The following is a 22,644-nucleotide window of genomic DNA, read 5'->3' on the forward strand; positions in this document are numbered from 1 at the left end:
CATTGCAATTGTATGCATGTGTGTGCAAAGCTCAATAATGGTAGAGAATCAACAGCACGCCATGAATAGAATGCACAAGGGTTTATTTTGAAAATCTGCGCCTTCATGTACTATGTACACAACGAAAATACAGAAACCTATTATCGCTTCGTTTTCTTCACGATAAAAAATTACAGGACTCTTGTTGAATTCAAGAATGCAGGTGACATAAATAGGGAGGTTCAGTTTTAAGATGATGCTCACTGCTATGCCTAGTGATGGTCTTCTAGATGATGGGTGAAGGGCACGCGTTAATGTCCAGGGGCTCTTGCAGCATGGAGCACTTCAACGTATCTTGAGTTACACACCTCTGCCATATTTGTCTAAAAGTGGCTATCTATATTTAGTTGATTGTGCTTGGCTCCTGGAAATGCCAAAAAACCTATCAACACATAACTTAGCAGAGCAAGTTAACACCAACAAAAACTGCACATCTACTGTTGTCACCATTTTCAGTTAATGCTAGGATAAACAAAACCAGCGAATGTTCTTTTAGCGACATCCTTGAGTATGTAGACGACGCTTGGATATTTCATGATCGGGCCTTGTAAGCTTCGTAAGCGCAAAATTGTACACGTCTATCCGAACATTCGCAAGTTTTGCACAATGCCTAGACAATGTCCACAACTTTTTCTTAAATATAAAGGTGTAAAAAAAATGTGCACAAAGAACAAGTGCTATATCAGTGTTTTTCAATGGCATCTTTGTTAAACCTCATGTACAGCACTCTGTGTCAGGTATTGTGGCAGGTACATACCAGTAGGTTTACAAAACATACTCGATTCACTTTAACCTCTATAGGCGATATGGCTGACAGAAAAAAAAAAGTGTTCACTTACAATTAAAAAAAAAAGATTTGGTCTTTCCGCACCATGTCTACCAATTCTGTGCCATTTCTGTACAGCACTGGGATTCAACAAAAAAAGGCACTTGCTCTTCCTAGTACTGTTGAACAAGACTGGTGTACGCATATAGTACAGCATTAACAGCAACAAAACTGAAGGGCAGCTTCAAGAACTTGGACAAGGCACCAAACATGAAGTAATGTTCACTGGGACCTGAAAAAGGGGAAGACAAAATGTGGCAGTACTTGGGAGGAAGGTAAATGTGCTAGATGTACAGCTGTCAACAAGTGAAGCATGATACTCTGAGCACATGGCCTTTGGTTATTTTGCACTAGGCTATGCCTGCTGCAAAGGGATTTCATTAAACATGACATTCACATGATGACTCAAAGTACTTCATACGTCTGAACATCTCTCGAGCAACATACACTTCACAATGGTGCGGAATTTCTTGAGGCCGCAATTGTGTTACTGCATTTCATACACTGATGAGTGCACGTGCTTGTAATTTTTGGTAAAGTTGCAAGCTATCTGATTGCTTACATTGTTCTACTTTGACGAATTTAAGTGACGTGATACCCCCCTTGTAACAAGACTATTTTTAGCCTCCAATGCAAGACTGCTACATTTCATTTCACCTTGGCTCTCTTACAGTGAACAGTACTTCACATCCTCACACCTGTGCACAAACTTTCTGACAGCAGCCAGAGTAAACAGCATAAGGCTTCACACCAGCCTTCGATGTGCTTTGTCAACACAATGGCTTGTGCTGAGACGCACCCCTTTGTAGCTTTGTTCATAGCACAAAGCAACTTGTCACAATGCTCTGTCCTTCCATTTCGTGCTGCTGTCGACCCTGCACTGTGATGGCGCCTGTTTTCAGCAAGCCGGACCAACCAGTGTTGTTAATTGAGGGTCAGCCTAGGTGGCATCTTTTCCTAGAGTGGCTGGGCTTGTGACCGGGTGTCAGAGCTTGGGCTTGCTGCAGTCTTTGGTGGTTGCCTTGCGTAAGGCGCTCTTGTTGAAGGCCGTGATAGAGGACAGCAGGGCAGAGCGGTCGGTCGATGATCCTGACGACCCTGACCCTGGAGTCGGAGGCCCGGGAGGCGGCGGTGGTGGTGGGGGACCGCCACCACCGTCACCAACCCGCAGTAGAGGGGGCGGTGGAGGTGGTGGTGGTGGCGGCGGAGGAGGCGCACCTCCCGCTGGTGGAGGTGGTGGCGGCGGAGGAGGAGGCGGAGCTTGAGTTCTGACTGCATCCTCGGTCCTTGGAGCACTGCCACCTGATATATGAAGCGATAGCATTTGTAGCTGGACATTGGCACAGTTTTCAAACTGCAATACAGTTAAACCTCGATGTAATGGACACGGATGTTACAAATAACTGGCTATATCAAACAACTACTCCTAAATATTTTTAACAACCACATGCAATTATTATTTTATATAATGAATGCAGTTTGCCATGAAACGGATGTATCGAACTGCGGAGTGCCAGGCTGCGCCCTCTCAGGTGGCAGGCGCTGCGCTTGCCTCACTACACAAGTGACTGGTGGTTGCGGCAAGCATTCGTGCTTTCTCTAGCACTAGTGTTTCTACATATGCTCCCCTCTCGCACTTGCCAACAGCACCACAGAAGATATAGCAGCATGAACAGCTGATAGCCAGGCGGTCAGCACCCGTTTGCGCCACTTGCGTCCATCGATGGCAGTGCCTTGGTACCAGCAGCATGGTCAATGGTAGCCTTCCAGTAACCATCCTGTGCTCATGTCGATTGTCACGGAGGTGACTAAAACGGTGATAGATTTCTTTCTGGCATCCGGTTTTTCACACTACACCACTGTAATGCAGAGATGCCAACCTAGCTGTGGTGCTGTGTGGGAAAGCCGATATAACTGGCGTTTGGCACTCTGTTTCTTGCGGCCGCTGCAATCGCCGCGAGTGGCTTCGAAACGGCGCTGAAACTTTAAAAAAGGGCTCTATAAGTTGCTGTCCTTTCACTGAATGAATTGTGCTTGGCTTGCATGAGTTCTTGGCAAAATTTTATACTACGAATTTTGGCTACACGAGGTCTGACTGTATATGTGCAAGCAAATGCCCGCGTCACTGCTCACCTTGGTAAAAGAAAGAGGTGCGCCAAATCAAGACTGCTGAACATAACACTACTCTACACCTTTTACATGGCAGAGTTGATCACGATGAAAAGAATGAGTATGCACGGCTCATCACATGGAGACATAACACACAAGGGTCAAGGAACGTGCAAACATGACACACCATAAACTGGGACATAAAGGACATCAAAGCTTTTAAAGAAGCAGTGTTAACGAAATGCAGGCAACGAGGTGGATAAGCAGGCTCACCGAGAGTAGGACGAGGGGAAAGTGTTGTCTGGGGAGCGGCTGGTCGGCTTGCTTCTGCTTTCCTTAGCTCAAGCAGCCTCTTCCTGCGGTCGTCGTCCTGGGAAAAGCGAGCCTGGGCCTTGCTCAGCTTGGTGCGCTGCCGCAGCTGTAACAAAACCAAGGATGTGAGTTTAGTCAGAGCTTCATGCCCTTCTGTCCGTGGTGTCTCCCTTGGTAACGAACTCTTATAAACACTCATTCTTTGCAACACAGTGGGGCCCTCGTGACTTGATTGCCACAATTTGTAAAAAGCTAACAAATCCTAGGAAAGCTTAGGCATGCTCAGAGCAGAGGCAACAGCACAGCATGCTCAGGGAGTTCATTCACAGCTCAGCAGGCACAGCAGTTCAGGGAGGATAAATGCATGCGTGCTTAACTATCACTTGGCAAATATGACTACTTTTTAAGAACAGCAACAAACCCATTGCTATTTTAGTCACTTATTCTCGTACTTTCGTTTTTGCATTTAATTAAAGTGAAAACCCTGTTTGCATTTCATTTGTCCTAGACAGTACTCGTACAGACTTGCTCGGGCTTGGTGCAGTGGCAAGGCAGGTCACAGCATAAAAGACAATTGTGTGGCATCACTGCTTCCACCCTATAATCTTGCATCCCTCTGAGCCTCGACCTTCGTTTGCGTTCATTTCCTTATTAGCGCACAAGCCTGGCACACACGTGTGCGTTTGCATGCATGCACAGAGAGAGAGGGGGAGACAGGAATTCGCACCTGTTTCTGATCCTCCTGTAGCCTCCTTTCTGTGCGTGAGCGTGCTGTCTTGAGTGCGTCCTTCAAGGAACTGGGGACCCTGAGTGCCAGCTTGGCCGTGCTTCCATTGGCCGGTGCTGCTGCCTGAAAAAACCTGGAACAACCGGCCACAATCAACACACCCTGTTGTATGCAGCCAACCTTGCCTATGATAAACTGGAATGTGCAAGCACCCGGACTCAACATGGATCATAACTCAAAACATCATAAGAACAAGGCACAGTGACCACACATTACAGTAAGGTCTACAGTAATAGATTACCCTTTATTAGCATGATGCCCTAGAGCAACCACAAATCTTATCCTGTATTCATTGCTGTCGTATCATTTTGCTTGATCATAGCGCTACTGAAAATGATAAAGGAGTTGGCAACTCGCAGTTTTTACATGCCGCGCAAATAAATAATGCGATTTCAGTAGTGGCATTAGACACTGAAACTGCCGCTCAATCTATTCGTTCAGGCTTGCAAATATAGCTATGGTACTTCAGTACACCAGGACAAGGGTGCTGTTTCAGAGCCCAGAACAAAGGTCATGTTCATTGCCTTGAATACTGAGTATAATACTTGGGCCAAAAATTAGAACCTCCGGTCAGACACAGTATTTGTACAGGCCTCTTGATTTTATATAAAAAATAATGGCGACAAGGAGCCCCCACAGGAAGAAAGGCATATCTGCAACACACCTTGACAGTTTCCTTAACTTTAATATATGGAATGCAACTTCTTTCATGGCAGCTCTGCATAAGCAGTAGGCTTTAAAGGGACCCAGAAAGGGGGTCTCAATAAAGGTGCGATATGTTTGGGATGTTAAAAGACGACGGTTCATAATTATCCCCCAGCAAGAATTATTTCAATGCGTTATGTGGAAGCTGAGTTATATGCAGACAAAATTTGAACTTCCGCGTCTTCGCGCCTTTCCCTCTACTCTCGCACGCCAAAACGGCGGCGCTCCTCCACCGGCCCAACACCCACTCGGTCCCTTCCCTACCTCCGCCGGCTGCGGCACGCGCGGAGTGGCCGCGGCCTCAGTAAAGCGTGACGTCTGAAAGAATTTGGCGCTGTGCAGCAATGATAACCCCCGGCTGCTGACGTCATTTGCACGACGAGACGTCGTATGCCAGGTTTTCGCGCGAAAGCCCGGCACCGCGCGTCGCCGCGAGGTGCGAAAGCGGATATTTATTTTTAAAAATGTATTGTAAATTTCCCGCTCACTCTTGAGGTCTCGTACGCGGCATGGACGCTCGGTGGGCTGTACTCTACATAGTGCAAGCATTTTAAAGCCAAGCTCAAACACCGCTTTCTGTTGGCACTGGGTGGCCACTATTTGTCAGAAAATCAACGAAATCAAAACGTCATTCTTCATATTTTTACAATAACAGTCATGAGATAATCACCCTGCTGTCGTGCTAGTTAGAAAATTATCTTAAAACTGCACATCCTGAACTCTTGCAGCATAAACAAATGCCATCACACTGGGCAGCGAACGGCTGCAAAAAATTCGACAAAGAAATCAGCAAAATCAGGTGACACGTGTCATTTAGTCTGTAGGCCTGTTGACATGCAAACAGAGCTTTTCTTCTATGTCAAGAGTGTCAACTCACGGGTGCATAAGCAGGTCTGCCACCGAAGGGAGCCCATTCTTGCACGCCTCTGTAGAAATTAGTGCCTCCAGCACAGACCCTGCAGTAATGCAGCGAATAACAGCACACTTTAGTTGCAATTGCTCAAGAAACCTTGAACACTCCATCGTTCAACTTGAGCAGGTCTCTGTAAAGGCATGAGCCATCTCCTACGATAAGCATACCTGCTGGAAAGATTGCATTAAAAATACCGCTAATACTGGCCAGCAGCAACGTAATGCATACCATGTACAGCAGACTTTCATACTAATTCATATTTCAAGGGACCAGAGTTATCAGAAGTACACCTTACTATGACTCAAGACTAAATGTGGTTCGCTTTTATATATATATATATATATATATATATATATATTACACACACACACACACACACACACACACACACACACACACACACACACACACACACACACACACACACACACACACACACACACACACACACACACACACACACACACACACACACACACACACAAATAGTATTTTGGAACCTTTTTTATGTGCAAACATTGCTATAGATAAGCACGACATAAAATATGGGGGAAGTGCACTGATATGTTTACTTGATCAGCACTCGTTGCGTGGCTGAAAAAAGTTGTCGATAATGAAGTGGTTTCCCAATAGTGCAAAACCACATTAAATGGGATCTCAAGGAACTGAAAAAACGTCCGAATTATCTGAGGGTTGAATCATTGAATGGCTACAAAAAAAAAAAAGGTTAAAACTGCACTGCACTTCGTGGTGCGATGTACTGTCAAGTGCAGCAGACAGCACCATATACAGGAGGACACAGCAGACTTGAAGAACAAACTATGCTGGGCCAAGCGATGACCACACGGGAACTCAAATGATGAGTACAGGTGGATGCTTTGCACACACAGTACAGTACATCCTGGCATTTTTTGTTCTGTGATTTACAAACATGGTTTCAGAAGATGCTGCAATCAGGGTGCATAACAATCTAATGTGCCAAGTATGGATGTGATAAAATTTTGCATTGGTACAATGTAAAAACATCAGAAAGGCAAGTTATGTGGCAATATGGCTAGTCAAGGCATGCAGCCTTATCTTGTTAATGGGGTTTAATGTCCCAAAGCGACTCGGGCTATGAGGGACGCCGTAGTGAAGGGCTCCGGAAATTTCGACCAACTGGGGTTCTTTAACGTGCACTGACATCGCATAGTACACGGGCCTCTAGAATTTCGCCTTCATAGAAATTCAACCGCCGCGGCCGAGATCGAACCCGCGTCTTTCGGGTCGGCAATCGAGCGCCATAACCACTGAGCCACCGCGGCGGCTTGCATGCAGCCTTATCATCATCATCGCCAACAGCAGCCGCAGCCCATTTACATTCACAGAAAAAAGGCCCCTCCCATTGACTGCCCTGAACAAAGAATCGAATGCCATACTCAATTCGGGTGGGCAGGGTGCTGGGAAGCTGTCGCAGGTTGGCGTGCTGCATGGCCTGCCAAACGTCATTTCGTAGATCATGTGACCAAAGCTGAATGCATCGAAGGCCTCTGCAGTCTGTCAAAGGAAGAAAGCAGTGCCCCATGAAAGACAGGCCTTGAACACACTGCAAGCACTAAAGCCATAATTAAGACTAAGCCTACCAGCCTTTGACACTCTTGTTACAACGGAAGCCCCAACCACGGTTAAAACTGCAGCTATCGCTAATTGTGATTGTGCATAGCTGCATGGCACACTGAACTCCATTTATGCGCTAACCATGGTTACCGCAACCTCTGAGGCCTCATTACCTAGCACTCTTTTTACACAGGCAGCCTTAATCGCAGCTGAATCCAGCTAAGTGCAACAATACTTAATCATAATTCACTTGTGCATGTAACAACAGTTATTAACGCATGACATTTAATATATCATGAACTTGAGGAAAACTACTGGAATAGGCTCCAGACTGATTCTGATAGTGTAGGGCTGTTAAGGAAATCAACTGTAAAAAAAAAAAAGACTGGTTTCTGAAGGTAACAACAACCCACCCTGGAAAAAAAAAGACTGGTTTCTGAAGGTAACAACAACCCACCCTGAAAAAAAAAAAAGACTGGTTTCTGAAGGTAACAACAACCCACCCTGAAAAAAAAAAGACTGGTTTCTGAAGGTAACAACAACCCACCCTGACTTTCTTGAGGCCAACCACAAATGGTCGCAAGCGACTCGGCAAGCCCAGCAGCTGGTTCTGCAGTGCTGTCACGGCACAGTCATTGCCTCGGAGAACGATGTTGCCAAGGTGCAGGTGCCCTACAAGCAGAAATTGTGTCTTCTAACACCGTTCTCCTGAGCAGCCCTCCATAGCGAAAGTTCACTGAGCGCCAAGTTTCAGTCACACCTGTCCCTGCTACTGCTCATTGCGTAACACTGCAAATTGAGAACACCTGCTGGCAAAACCCAGCCAGCCAATCAGATTGTGGAAACTGGCGAAAGCTTTTCCGAAGTATCAACCAAGCCTAAAGTAGCTGCTTCCAGCTTTTTTCACTTTTCAGCCAGCCATATGTAGCCTCAGCACAAATTTTTAGACTGGAAGATCCACAAACAATTCTGGTTACAAATAATTACTCAAATGCAGTTCCGCATGCACAAACAACAATTTGAGTGCATGTGCTTGCAAGTATGATGTGCCTGCATGCTGAGTAAACCAGGTTTTGAAAAGAACGATGGCAATAAACGCAACTGTAATAAGGTACTGTCTTGGGTGGAATTATCTGAAAAATATTTTTCATCTCAAATAGCAATACAGTTGGCTCTTGATAACTCAAACTGGACCAAAAACTGGTTCGAGTTGCAGATAGCTCAAATTACAGGCAGCCCTTTCAATACCCTCAATGTTGAAAGGAGCAAAACGTCAAGTTTGAATAAACCAGCGATTAAAATTAGCCACGGCCCACAGTAAAAAAAAAAAATGTGAAAATGCTATCATGCACTTATTCTCGCTTCCAACAGGAAGTCTGCACAGCCTGAAGCCTGTTTCACGTGCAAGCAAAAACGCTAGCGAATCCTGCCGCCGCAGCGCAAAAACATGCTTTTGAGTAGTCGCGGCGGTGAGGGACGAGGTTCCAACAAGTTGGAAATTTTCGCTGCGATGCGCCACTCAATCGCTCATTCGCTTGCATGTGAACCAGCCTTAACTTTAAAATGCAGAAAGCTTCCTTCAAAGCGTAGAGAAAATGCTGTGCTCCTTCCCCCATTTGCATAGTTATCCTGAGATAAGAGCACGTGGCCAGCATGTCGCAATGATAGACAAACCTGAGACGCAGCTACCGAGATTCAGAAATGACGCTTGACCAAACACCACAGTGCAGTCATACAAGATGTGTGCACATGGCCACTGTACTACTGTAAAGTTCAGAGAAAAATGCCCACCCGGGCTACGAAGACATGAAGAAAAAATGCGCACTGGGCTAACTTTCAGTGTCAAGTGCCGAAAAGTACAAAAAGTGGCTGGATCGCGACATCAGTGAGTGGGAAATCAGTGTTTTATAACACATCATCGCTGAACCCACTGAAAGACTTGTCGCTGTCGGTATCCCATCGCCGGTTCGCTGCTCAGCCAAGCAATGGTTGAATTCCCCTCTTCAGAGCCATCAAGACATGTGGAGATGCTGCACTGTTTAAAGAACACCTGGACGGTGTCCTCAGAAAGTGCCACCCACGGAGATGGCCTAGGCATAACCAGCAGGCAAACTTCTCATTCTTGCTTGTGCCCGCTCGCAACGACACGTTGAAGCAGGCTTTTCAGTGGAACAGGTAACGATCTGAAGCCTCGAAGTTGACCAGGTTCATTTGGACAGCCAGCTTGTGCACGTGTTCTTGAAGGAGACTATTGCTTACCGCTTGCCCTGCTGCCCGCTCATTAAGAGGTCCATGAGCACTTCATCAAGCTCTTCGCTGAAGATTGGCCGTCTGGTTGTTCATGGCTCTCCTGAATTTCTTTTAGTGCGACAGAATTAGGAGGGCCGTGAAGGCGAAAGCTGTCCGGCAGGGTCGGCATCTATGTGAAGACTCCACCTGCCACTTGTCAACCATCCCCCTTTCCACTTGTAGGGGAGAAGAGAGAGACGCGAGACGAAGAATCACTCAGAAAAAAAAATGAAAATGACTGAGAAAAAATTGCCTTACAACAGCAGGCCTACGTGCAAAACATACAGCCCCCAGAAGAACTAACTATCTGCGCAAAGATGAACCTTGCGGGAGCTATACCTTCTTGCATGGCTCGGGAAAAGCAACCTAGGTCTCATTAGCCTGACCGGTGGCCGTGTTTGGAATGCCCACCTACCAGTGCAGCGGAGCATCCCTTAATCGCTGAGCCACTGCGCTGGTAGTGGTATGAGGACTCATTGCAACCTAACAATGCAACACATTTTGTATGCTGTGTCGTTGGAATCGGAATAGAATCATAATTGGAATACTAGACTGGGGAGTGAAAGATAATGAACTCAGAAATGAAATGAACTGGCGAGCGAAAGAAGCATGCTACAGCATTTCCTCTGCATCAATCCAATTGATAGCCCCTAAATTTTTTTGCCCTGGCACTGCTGCGGAAGGGACAGGTAGTTGTTTCATTTGCAAACATGCTTTCTGTTCAATTGGAAATGTTTTGCAGTTTTGCTGATGCTTCCAGTCTTCTTGTGCCACTGAACATCTTCCTCTGAATAGAGTGCTATTTCTCATGACTCAGGAATCCTGCGTGGATGAACGGCTGCATGGCAGGTAGAGGAATGTTTGTCTACTGGTTGTTCATGAGCCGTTTAATCTCTATCCTTTTTTTTTTTGGTACCTGGACGTCAACTTCGTCCTTATCTTCCCTTATCTCTCCACTATTCTGTTCTTCTTATCTACCACCCCTCCACCCTTATCCGCACTCTAGCCAGTTATCGTTTACTGGGACAATTGCTGTCCCAGTGTACTTTCCCCCCCTTTCTACGAAAACCAATACCCCCCCCCATCTTATCCCTGAAACCAGACAAACAGTAGGGGTCGTGGTATTGTCTCTTGTTCGAAATGAGTCACTGGCGGTGTTCGTGGTTGGGTCATCTGGGGCGAATGGACGTTTTCACTGAAGCAGCTTCCCGGGCTTTCGAAGGCGTCGAAACTAATGCGATTTTCATGGGTGGGTGGGTGGAAAATAATTTTAGGCATTCTCTCGGAACTTTATGGTATTCCGGAAGCTTCCAATGGATGTTTCCTCTGCTTCCTCACAGCACGTTGCCTGTGTGCTCAAGAACATGTTGTGCAGAGTTTACTCTCTCAGCAAGAACCTGTTCCCTGCTTTCTTTGCAGCCACAGCTTTTGCTTTTCTCACAACTATAGGGGGTGTGCGAATAATGAAATTTTCAAATGCGAAAATGAAGAAAGGATGCCTTCAAATATTGAAAATCTGTTTAGTATGATAAAAACTTTAAAAAAGATAAGCAGACAAATGTTGTTGCCCTTACTTTTTTCAAAGTAATGTATGGTATTTGCAACTGGAATCAACAAAACTAGACTGACTTGGCATCACAAAAAAATGACATGACATGCAGAATTGTATACTGTTTGATTATACAGCACAACAGTATGCAACCTGTACTGTGGTCATGCAAAACAACAAAATGAAATCCACGAATGACATGAATGGAAACTAAAAACGCGATGGGCAGTAGTAAAAATTCATTAATTTGGACTTTTAGGGACCGCAAGAAATGCCCCAATTATACGAAGGTCTAGTTAATGATTGCCTCCACCTTACCCCCTAAAAAATGCCGAAAATCTGAAACTGTGGTGAAGCCTTGTGAGGAGCTGCATTGCACAAATAACGAGAAGCCCGCGACGAGCATGTAATTTCGGTCACAAGAACAACGCGCATGTAAAAAATGCTGAAAATCCGAAACTGTGGTGAAGCCTTGTGAGGAGGCTCCATTGCACAAATAACGAGAAGCCCGCGACGAGCAAATAGTTTCGGTCACAACAACAACGCGCATGTAAGAGAGGGGAACACACATCGGCATCGGAACGGTGATACTGCTTCTAAAGAGAACAAAAAATGATCAACAAGCAGCTGCGTTTGGACGGATGGTGAGTGCACGGCCCACAGTCACTAGCCGCAGGCTGGACGCGAACCTCAGAAACTGAAACTATGCGACCATGCCGTCTTTTGGCTTGTTGACAAGGGCTCTTCTATCGTCGTCACGCCTGTCGTTATGCACACGTAAAAAACGCGCAGGTTGCAATGCTTTATGCAATAGGCAGGATTTTTACAATATCGCTTGCCCTGCCATTAAGACCTTGACTGCCCCCTTCGGGAGCCCCGTGCGATATTCCGCAAGCGGGCTTTCCTGCATATCATACGTGAGCAAACGATGTGTTAGAGCTGATGCAAGAGTTGTGAAGGTGATGGTGTAGTTGCCATGGGTGTGGGCATTAGTTAAGCAACACATTACGGAAAGATCAAACAAAAAAAAAACCATGCACTTTCCTGTTATGACTGTTCGAAGTGGGTGGTCAGCCATCTTGCATTCATCACATGTGATATGTGCGAAAGCCCAACTGCAGAACTTCGCACAAGATCCAAGTCTATCGGCGTCCTAGTGTGACCTGTCCATGCAATAAACGACTGAGAAGAAGCGAAAAGGATGCATCTGTACTCTTTTCCTGACACTCTAAGCTACATCCTCAGGTAATCTGACCAGATACTATGGCTTTGCCACGGTCGAATTTATGAAAGTCGGCGCGATATTCGATCTCTGCCGAATATTAGAAAATTCTGAAATATCAATTTCTAGAATCAAATATGGACCGAATAACAAATACATTCAATTCTTACTCGCAATTTAGAATATTCTAGCACCCCTACCCACAACCAAATGCATTTCTCCAAGCACAAAAGCCCATGCAAAAACATTCTTAATTGCACACAAGAGTTGTGTAGCTAAATGTCAGGCCAGTCAGTGAGGCAGGCTTACAAAAGATAAACCCTGAATAAAACCAAACATCCTCTGAACCAATCACGTCAATCAACAAAGCTCACCTTCAGAACGACACACTGATTTTTCAAGCAGTAGTCTTTTAGCTAGAAGAACAAGTACCTAAGCAATATTTCAAACATTTGCGCATTAGAGGGGCACACATCTGTTGCTGCTGCTTTACCACATTTCCTTTTCTTCCATCAACAAATGAAAAAAGAAACCAACATGCCTTGCAGCTTAAAATAAGCTCTTTTTGGTGTTAAATTCATTTATGTTTGAGTTCCAGCATTTCCGATACTCGAGGCAAGATATGCTAATCAAAGTGAGCTCAAGAAATGCGATGCATTTTGTGGTGGAACATTGCCTAGGGGACTCGGGAACATCTCCTACCTGAGGCGCGAATCTCCAAGCATGGTTATAAACATCAGGGCAACGCACCATGATGAAAGCCGTGTTGGTGCAGCCCCAAGAGAACCTGCAGCACCTGCCGACCCAACCTGGCCACGGTGGTTGGAGCCAGCTGTTTGGGACTTCGCATGGTGCCGTACTTCTTCAGGTAGCTTTCCCGCGGCTTTGCCTGCAATAGCACATACCCCACAGGGGGCTCATTTGTAGACACAAATGCTTTATGAGGAAAGGAAAGCTGCAGTAACTGTGTAGATTATCATGGACAACGAAATCGCACGGTAAGGAAAGGGGTGCAGGAGGGAGTGAAAGGAGGCAGAGAGAAAGAGCCCCTGTAGTCGCAAGCTCCGGTTTATTTTCAACCACCTCTGATTTTTGCAACGATTGTCTCCGAGTAAATGTGGCTGCAACAGCCTGAATTTGACTCCGCGACCTTGCACTCAGCAGCCGAACACCAAGGCCACTGTGCACTCACATCTGGTGTTCTGGCAAGGTCTCAATTACGGTTTGCACCATTCAGTAACACACTTTCCATGCGCATGGTTAAGAACAAACACAGCCACACAAAGCCCTTGTAAAAAAACATGCAATATCAAGAAGCATGTTAAGTTGGCATAGGCATAAATGCATGTGGCTTAGATATGAGCTTGGAGAGCCAACTGTTTAGTGAGCAAACATGTGCCCACATGGCAAAAGAAAGAACTTGGGTGGCAACTCAATCGAGAAGGACAATCAGTGGTTGTTCACTCAAAGCATACAGCTTTAAGCTGGCAGCTGCTAAAGACAGATTCACACAATGAACTGAGCCAGTATTTCAATTATTTCAGACCGTGAGTGGTCCGCAACCTCAGTGACATCCATGAAAGTTATCTGCAAATTCGTAGTGGACAAGGGAATCACAGAGGGCACAACTCAATATCGCAGTCTTCTCATGTGGTCCACAGACACAACAGCTATCAGTGCCACTTCTTTGCCCAGCAGGAAGGCAAAATATTGGGAGACTTTCTTGTTCTTTTCCTTTCTTTTTCCGAGTGTTTATTGTTTCATGATCATCTCTGGACAGACCATACATACTTTCAATTCACATACTTTCAAAGCAATAAGCTGCTAGTATCAGTAGAGTCGACTGTGTCAAAACCACTTGCAGGATTTAATGGAAATGAGGAACTCCTTAAGTACATATCCATAGATGCCAAGAGTCGTTCCCTAACTGCCTTTCCCTAGTATCAATAGTGACTGCTGGCTAACATGGTCAACGTATGAAACATGCTGCATACGTGCATGCTCTCTCCCCTTCCCTCTTCTGTGAATGCTGTCTGCAGAAAGGCGGACTCTGCGTGCTTGCCACAACGTGAAGAACCCTTCAGTGGATAAGTGCACTGTGAGGACTACCTGACACATCTCATCCCTGAGGGATCCTTGAGGACAGAACTCTTGCACCAAGGCCGCCCCGCTCTCGTTGACGCAGCCGAGGGACAGTGGCAGCACATGCGGGTGCTGCAAAGTGGAAGAATATCCCATTGAGTAACGATCTTGAGTCATACGTCACCTGGCCGCAAATACCTTATTAACGACTGTAAAGCACAGGTGGTGAATTCTGTCTTTTGGCCTTAAAAACTCCCCAACGAGAAAAACTTTTTTATGTCATTAGCTAGGTTTATTTATAGTCAGCAATAATCGGTATGTTTGAGAACATGGAAATACAGTAGACTTGCGGCAATTCAAACAAATTTAAGAATTTCAATGCATTTTAAAGCTGCTTAATTCGCATTGCGGTTTCGCTTCATTCACTCAATTCAAACTTTTTTGTCCTGATCCAGTGTCTCCAACACTTGAAAGAGTGGTGGCCAAGGTCTGATAAGTCAGGTTTGCAGTGCCGTGTGAGCTGAAAATTTGGCACCTCCACCTCCAGTGGGTTAACTAGGATGCGATATAAAGGAGAGGGGGGGGGGGGGGGGGGGCATTGATGAGGTCTTATCGGTACTCACATAGTTTAATTTTATGAGCTTCACTATCAGCTCACCACAAGAGCAGTTATTGGCCTGGCATCCGCGAGCCAAGCCCTGCTGAGAGCCATTTAGGACGTTGATTGGCACATCACTGGTCCTATTTCTCTTTTTAGAAGGTGTCCCGCCATTTCGGCACAAATTTTTGTTCTCGATTCTGTCCACATGGTCCTGTGAGTCGAAAATGAACACCGATCATGAGCTGTTCACTGTTTGTGTGGGGAAGCCTCCCTACATAAATGCCGCCGTTTGTGAGGAGACTCCACCGCTACCACGTCGCACCTGTGAAGAAGGCAGCGGAAGGCCTTAGTATTTTGGAGCAGTTCTGCTTTTGATACTCCCGACAGTAGGAATGCAACACAGCATGATGGAATGACAATTGCTTTTTTTTTATCAATTAAACTTGCTGCATTTTGCAATGATTTTTTTTTTTTTTGCCATTCGACAGATTCAGTCTTGAAATAATTTGGATGTTGTTTTTCCAGTCACTTGATGCTACAGTTAACGCTGTTTTACTCTGTTGCGAAACTAGTGCATTATTGATAGCTTTATTTTTCAACCACACAAGCAGCTGGATACCTCTCGTTGAGTAAACATATCAGTGCCTTTCACTCATATTTTATGTCATGCTAAAGCTTTTAGCAACATTTGCATAAAGAAGTAGTTTAAAAATACTATTTGTAGGCGAGATACCCATAAAGCAAATCAAATTTAGTCTTGGGTCACATTAAGGTGCACTTCTGATAATTAGAGCTTCCTATAATTGAAGCTAAAATCGCTGGTCCCTTGAAGTTTGAATTAAATACAGCCCACTGTATTTCAAGCAGACAAAAATGACCACGTTTTGTGTCCTCAGCATCCAAAGGCAGAATGCTAGTAAGTTACTGCAGCCTATGGTAGTTGCTTGCCATATTTTCTTCAGGATGCAAAGAACGCTTTATATATAAAAAAAAGAAACAGTGGTTTACATATAAGTGCCAAAAAAACTGTACAGGCCACAGTGAAACAGAGATAGACAATTTGAAATTTACTTCTTGTTCACACAGAACAAACACCTGCTGACAACTGATTAACAGAAGGAAAAGTACAAGCATGAAACATTCAGAGGTATTGACCCTGCAGCACATTATTGGCGGCTGCAGATAGGAATGACAGTTACATTCCTGATACGATGAGCAGAAGGCTGGGAGATTTTTCTGCAGCCACTCCCTCCACGTCAATATCGGCAAAAAACTGCCACTCCTGTCTGCAATCGCCGAGAAAGTCCTGAAGTGCCAGCATCTTTGAATGTTTTGTGCTATTAATTTTCCTCTTGGTTATTGTTTGTCAGTGGGAACGAGAAATAAACATGGAGTTGTGAGTGCGCGCCATGCTTATATTTGGTCTCAGTGTCCTCACTGGCTTTAGTGTTTTTATGTGATGAAATACAAAACCAAATGACCCAATATTATGCTCTTAAGCAACATGATGACACATGATGATATTAAGCAAAATGATGAGACCCAAGTTGCAGCCAGTTTACTAAGTGCCAAGCTATTGTCAACATTTCAATGAACTGATTAAAGCACTTTTCTTCTGTAAAAACATGCTCTCATTATCCGATTTCGTATAATGGATTCCTATGCAGCAAAATCTCATTAATTTGACTCTCATCAATTCGGAAATTCGAATAATTCTAACTAGGAGTGTGGTCTCGGCCGATGCCCATGTAAGTCTCTGGCGTTAGACGCTCATTAATTTGGACAGGGGGTCGCATCGAGGTACGACCCGCGTAGTGAATGGTTATCCATACTGACCTCCCCGAACCTGGATTGCATGAGACAGTGATGCCCACACACCTCAGGCATGTGCGACGAAATTCAGCTCAGCCACATATTTTCGGTTTCGCTTTTCCTAACCTCAGGCCGTCCCACGGCTGCTATTGGGCATGAGCATCAGCCAGCTGCGCCATTTGGGATGCTGCTTGGCAAGTCACTGGTCTACAACCTTTGTCCGCAAAGTTCCGAGAATGAGTCCATTAAAAAAAAAATGCGTTGAACATTGAAATCATTTGTGCAACACCCCTTCAAAATAGTCTCCCTTGCAGCCTATGCAGAGCTTCCAACGCTTCTTGAGGTCCTGGAAACAATTGGAAAACGCTTCTTTTGGCAGGGCTATCAGCTCGTTTGTCGTGGCATCTTGAATGGCTTCCACGCTCCCCATCCAGCGACCTTTTAGGGCTCTCTTCACACGAGGAAACAGGAAAAAATCGCATGGGGAGAGGTCAGGCAAGTACGGCGAATGGGGAAGTATAGTTATGCTGTGCTTGCTGAGAAATTTTATGCTGAGAGCAGTGTGCAGCCTTGCGTTATCGTGGAGAATCCTCCGCTGTCCAGATGCCCATAAGTCAGGGTGAAGGCGTCGCAGTGCATCACGCATGCGTTGGAGCACGCGGATATAAAACTCCTGATTCACTGTCTGCCCTTGTGGGACAAACTCGTGGCGTATGACACCTCTGGCATCGAAAAAAACTATCAGCATCGTCTTTGTCTTCTGTCGCCGCACTTTTCTCAACGCCAGAGAGCTTGTGGACCGCCATTCGGCACTCTGCCTCTTTGTTTAAGGATTGCATTGAAAACACGATGTTTCGTCTTCAGCAATGATGCTGTCAATGAATGAAGCATCCTTCTCTGCCTCGGAGAGCAAATCAGCGCTCACTGATGCCCGCGTGTCCTTCTGGTCCTGTGTGAGGGAGTGCAGCACAAGTCTGGCATTCAGCTTTCGTTTCCCCAAGTTCTCACGCAAAATTTAGTGGCATGTTGTCTTACTAATATCGAGAGCATCTGATAGCATGCGGATTGTAATAGTGCAGTCTTGCTGTACGATTTCCCTGATCCGAGCCACGTTGTTTTCATTCCGTGAGGTTGAAGGGCGCCCCTGCCTTGAGTTGTCTTCCACCGATGTTCTCCCCGAAACAAACCTCTTGTGCCACTCGAAAATTAGCGCCCGTGATAATGTCTCGTTGCCATAAGCATCATAAAGGAGCTTATACGTCTGTGTGGCTGTCTTGCCAAGCTTCACAAAGAATTTTATGTTTACATGCTGTTCAAGGTGGGCGTCCATCTCTCCACATTCACTCACAGCAGAATGCGCAAACGACTAGTGACAACTTATTTTTCTACATGTAGTGCCATCTAGCGGCTGCCACAGCAATTAACATAAATTGCTCAGGTTAGCCTGAAAAGATGGTGCTACAAATATGCACCAACAGTTGTTTTGGGAAACCATTTCAAGAGAAGAAAATAAATCAGTCTCAAAACTTCACGGACAAAGGTTGTATTATTTGTATTCTGGAATGGTGTCACGCTGTTATAGCGTCTACGCATATTTCCCTCGCTTGCATCCGTGTGCTTTTTCCATTGTCCCAGTGAGCTTCAACCTTCCTTACTGTGTGCACAAAACAAAGCACTTGATGAAACTGCAAAAAATCGTTGTCGCTTTGTTTTCACCTCAAATGTAGAAAAACCATCGTCCAGGCCTTCGTTAGATAAAATTACTGATGCAGACCATTTTCGACAGTTTTTTTTAAAGGCCATTCGATAATTTGAACATTTTTTTCTGGTCCCTTGAAGGCTGAATTAACGAGATCTTACAGTACCGAGTTAGCAGCAGTGTGTCACAAAGACTATATGCAAACCTGTATGGAAGTCAGCAGCTTGAGGGCAGTCTGCAAGTCCTTGGCACTAAGGTAGAAATCAGGGCCCAAGGGAACCTGCGCACACGAGGCAGTCCACAGTGACAACATTCTCCATGCCAGCATCCATCACCGGAAAAAAAAATACAATAAAACACTGCATTGCAAGAAAATGTTCACAATAAACCATGACGCAATGCAGCCTTTTTTATTCTCCTGCTTTGTTAGCTGCTGCTGAGTGCAAAAAATGGAGAATGAAGGACTGGACTGAACTGAATTGAACAGCGATGGTCCGCCTCAACAATGGAAAGACTTACCCACATCAGCAGCCGGGGCTTGTCCTTAAGGTCACCCTTGTGACGTACCATAAAGTACTGTTTCCGAAATCGCCACCCTGAGTGTGAAGACAAGGCAGGTCATGCTCATTAAAGACCAACAAGCAATGCCTATTCAAAGTGGTACAGATGCCAGATTTTGGTTGTGTGTGTGTATTAATGTGCCAGAATAAATCGCCACATGGAATTCACCATTGCCCAGTAAATAATTTTTAATTTAACCGTTTCTTCTGTGATGTTTCAGGTTTGCTTTCAACAGCTGAACAGTGGCTATGACGTCAAATTTGACTGCAGGTCACACTAGTCTTTAAAGAACTGCGACATTGTAGCTACCACGTCATACATGTCGTTCCGGTTCTTGGGAAAGACTGCCATAAGGGTTTGACTGAATTAAAGCATCGAAGCACCACATTTGTAGCATGTTATCCAGTGGTTTATCAAAGACTTCAATTCAGGAGGGTTTTAGAAAGCCTTAGGATTGGGGGAGGACCAGATGTTGTGAAAGCCAGCCCAAAGCCGTAAAAGGGCTTTGCAAAATTGTGAGTGGAGGAGGGGAAAGAGGGGGTGGGGGTAGAGGAATGCCAGCAAGAAAATCAATAGCGCTCGTTCCACGATTTACTTCTTAATAACTTTTTTACTTAAGAAATCTCTTGTTTGGCAGCATGTGGTTGTGAATCAAGAACACTACGAAATTAATAAGACTGCATGAGGTCAGTGCAGAGACGTTCATACTGAGAACAGAGAAAAACATTAAATATAATCAAATAGGCACAACTTGCTCAAGGAAAACATTGACATTTTAATGTGTCAGAAAAAAAAAATAAAAACGTCGAAGTATTTATGCACACCCTTCAATATAATTTTATTTTGAAAGTTATTCTTTTCTCTTAGAGGAGACAGGCATCAAAACGCAAGGTTGTCAAAGATAGTGACAAGGGCCTGCACCTAGCCAGTTTCAACAGTGTTTATAGTTTATAGCATGACCTACTCACCGATGTCCGGCAAAGGGTCCACAACTTCCCAATGATCTTCCGACCTAAACAGCATTGACACGTGCTGCAGGGCTGCCTCTAAAACAGTTGTAGAGAAATTGCAAAGTAAATGCCATGTAAACGATATGCCTGTAAGCTTCTAATTTCAGGCATTGCAATGAAAAAAAAAAAAGAAGTCAACTGAGTATAGATGAACCAACAACCGGTGTTAAAATTCATGTTCACTCTGTACAGCTATCCAGCTATTAGACATACTATTGCATAACTCCGAATACAACAAATTAAACTGTACAAAGCACACCAGCCTAACGGGACATTATGTTCATGGGACACTATATTAGGCACCACTCAGCCATGCACTAGAGCTTTAATTTGTTTGCAGAATGAAGAAATAAAGAACACCTCTTGTGGCGTCAATGAATCAGCGTGAATGACGTTTGACGAAACAGTACATTGTGTGTCATTTCCATAATATTGTGTCAGGTGCATTGGATCGTTCATTGACCCATGCCATCCTATGCCAATAAATAGTGCACGAAACACACCAGTGGGGGGCTTCACAATGGCATCATGAATGACATCGTTAGTTGTACTGAGAGCGCAGGAAATGTACACGGCCTTGGTCAAGGTAGTTTTCTTGCAGAAAAAAAAAAGGGTGTATAAATGTACATGAAATGAACTGAGCTTCTTGTAACGACCCCGAAATCTAGTCTTTTTTGAAGCAACTAGCATTGCCTTCACTGTTCTCTAGAAGTTAACAATGTGAAACTGTTAAAATTCCCCATGCACAATTATCCGTCATATCTGGGACTCGCAGAGATTCAGCGTTGCAGCAGCAAGTTCATTTTTAAAATTATAAACCGGAATTTGGGACACATACGCACCAGAGAAGTTTTGGCTATAGTTAGTAGGGTCTAGGAAGCGCTTGACATGTAGACATTGTGACAATAGGGGCTCAGAAAGCACCTGGTCCAAGTATTCCTGTGAATATACAAGAAAGCAATTAGAGAGTAAACATCCAGTGTTATGCCGCAAATTAAGAATTTTTAGGCTGCCCTGCATTACAGGTTTGATGTTGAATACAGAACTGCAATTTCAGTTACAACTGTTTCCAGTTCAGCATTAACAAAGTTTAAAAAGACAATTTCTTTCAATTTAAGGCAACATAATCGCCACAGCTAAAAACATAGGCAGATTCAAGGGTAAAGTGCTAAACAGCCTACCTGTAGTTTTTGCTGTCTCTCAGCGATAAATTCTCGGCTCATCTTATTGAAGAGTTTCTTTGGTGGAAGATGTAACTCCAGGCCTGAGACCTGGAGCTGTGTATGCAGGGCATCGAAATCGCTGTACCGCCTTTGCACCGTCCAGGTTGTCTCAGGTAGGAACCCGCGTTGCACCCGCAGGTTGTAACACTAGGCGTAGATGCATCAATATCAGGCAAGCAATAACAGGAGCGTTCATAGCGCGCAAAACCGCGCCAGGCTGATTACTAAAACACGAAGACATACATAAATTTGTTTTCGTGTTTTAGTAATCAGCCTGGCGCGGTTTTCTGCATCAAGGTTTCAGGAGCTTTTAAAGGACACGTGTTAAGATACTTGTGACTTGACATCGTTCCTGCTAAGCAATGTGTAGCATATAGCGCCTAGGTATGTTTCATAACAAGTACCGTACACCTTCCAGATCGACTCGAAACAAACATTCATGTGACGCGATATTAGCAGCTGCAGGCAAATGCAGTCTGAAAAAGACCCACGAAATGTCAACCGCCCATCGCAGATACCGAAAGAATGAGTACTCGTCTTTCATGCATTCGTTGGCATTTTGTTCCGACAAAACTGTGCTGCAGGGACGAAATACTTTGCAGATCTTCCACTAAAGCGAAGTTTAAAAAGCCGGAAAGAGGTACTTTATTTCATATGCCTGACATACGGTTCATGTTGCATGAACTGCGGGCACTGCGCAAGCTCAGGTGCAAGCTCGCCGCGTCGAAGATATCGGATTCCACAAAAGAACTGTTGCTGAACGCATCAAACTGTAACGAGTCGCACATGCCTTCCTTATCAGCATCAGTAACAGGCGTGCAAGTATTACAAACTTTCTAGACAGCACATCTTTAACACGCAACATGGCAAACTAAACCTCGAGCCGCGCCTTAACCAAAAAAATCAACATCTACAACGTGACCTATGAAAGTGAAAGGCCGATCGGGCGGTGCTGGAGGCGTATCCCGGCTCAGAGAGAAACTGCTGTTGGGGGAGGTGCAGAAGGCGACATTAGCGAAGACATCACGGGGCCATACGCGGAAAGTTTTCGAGCGACAAAATATAATACTCACGGTGTGGCCTTGGACATTTTCGAACGATTCAATAACACACGAAAGTGGCAGCGTGTCATCGAGCAAAACTTTCGTGCTGCGCCTCTCTTCAAACATCGCCATAGCCAAAGGCATTCATGTTGCTAGCGGCGACAACCCATCGGCTGCTGCTGCTGTGGCAGAAGCGGCAGAGGGAAGAATTCACGTTGGAGAATCGGTGCGATACGGGGGCGCTCACTTCCTACCGGTTGGGCATA

General features: G+C 45.0%; 1 protein-coding gene across 1 annotated transcript; it reads right to left on the reverse strand.

Moving 5' to 3' along the window:
* Positions 1-66: 66 nt before the first annotated feature.
* Positions 67-22,583, reverse strand: LOC144098881 (PX domain-containing protein kinase-like protein). Its single transcript, XM_077631808.1, has 14 exons — positions 22,409-22,583; positions 21,294-21,482; positions 20,955-21,051; positions 20,071-20,148; positions 19,061-19,137; positions 18,747-18,821; positions 14,457-14,561; positions 13,098-13,236; positions 7,835-7,959; positions 7,110-7,227; positions 5,656-5,734; positions 4,014-4,146; positions 3,248-3,392; positions 67-2,167 (listed from the first exon to the last, which is right to left on the reverse strand). The coding sequence occupies exons 1-14, from the start codon at positions 22,520-22,522 to the stop codon at positions 1,851-1,853; spliced, it is 1,791 nt and encodes a 596-aa protein (XP_077487934.1). The 5' UTR covers positions 22,523-22,583; the 3' UTR covers positions 67-1,850.
* Positions 22,584-22,644: the final 61 nt, after the last annotated feature.

The sequence above is a fragment of the Amblyomma americanum genome, chromosome 7, assembly GCF_052857255.1.
Source record: "Amblyomma americanum isolate KBUSLIRL-KWMA chromosome 7, ASM5285725v1, whole genome shotgun sequence".
Lineage (NCBI taxonomy): Eukaryota > Metazoa > Arthropoda > Arachnida > Ixodida > Ixodidae > Amblyomma > Amblyomma americanum.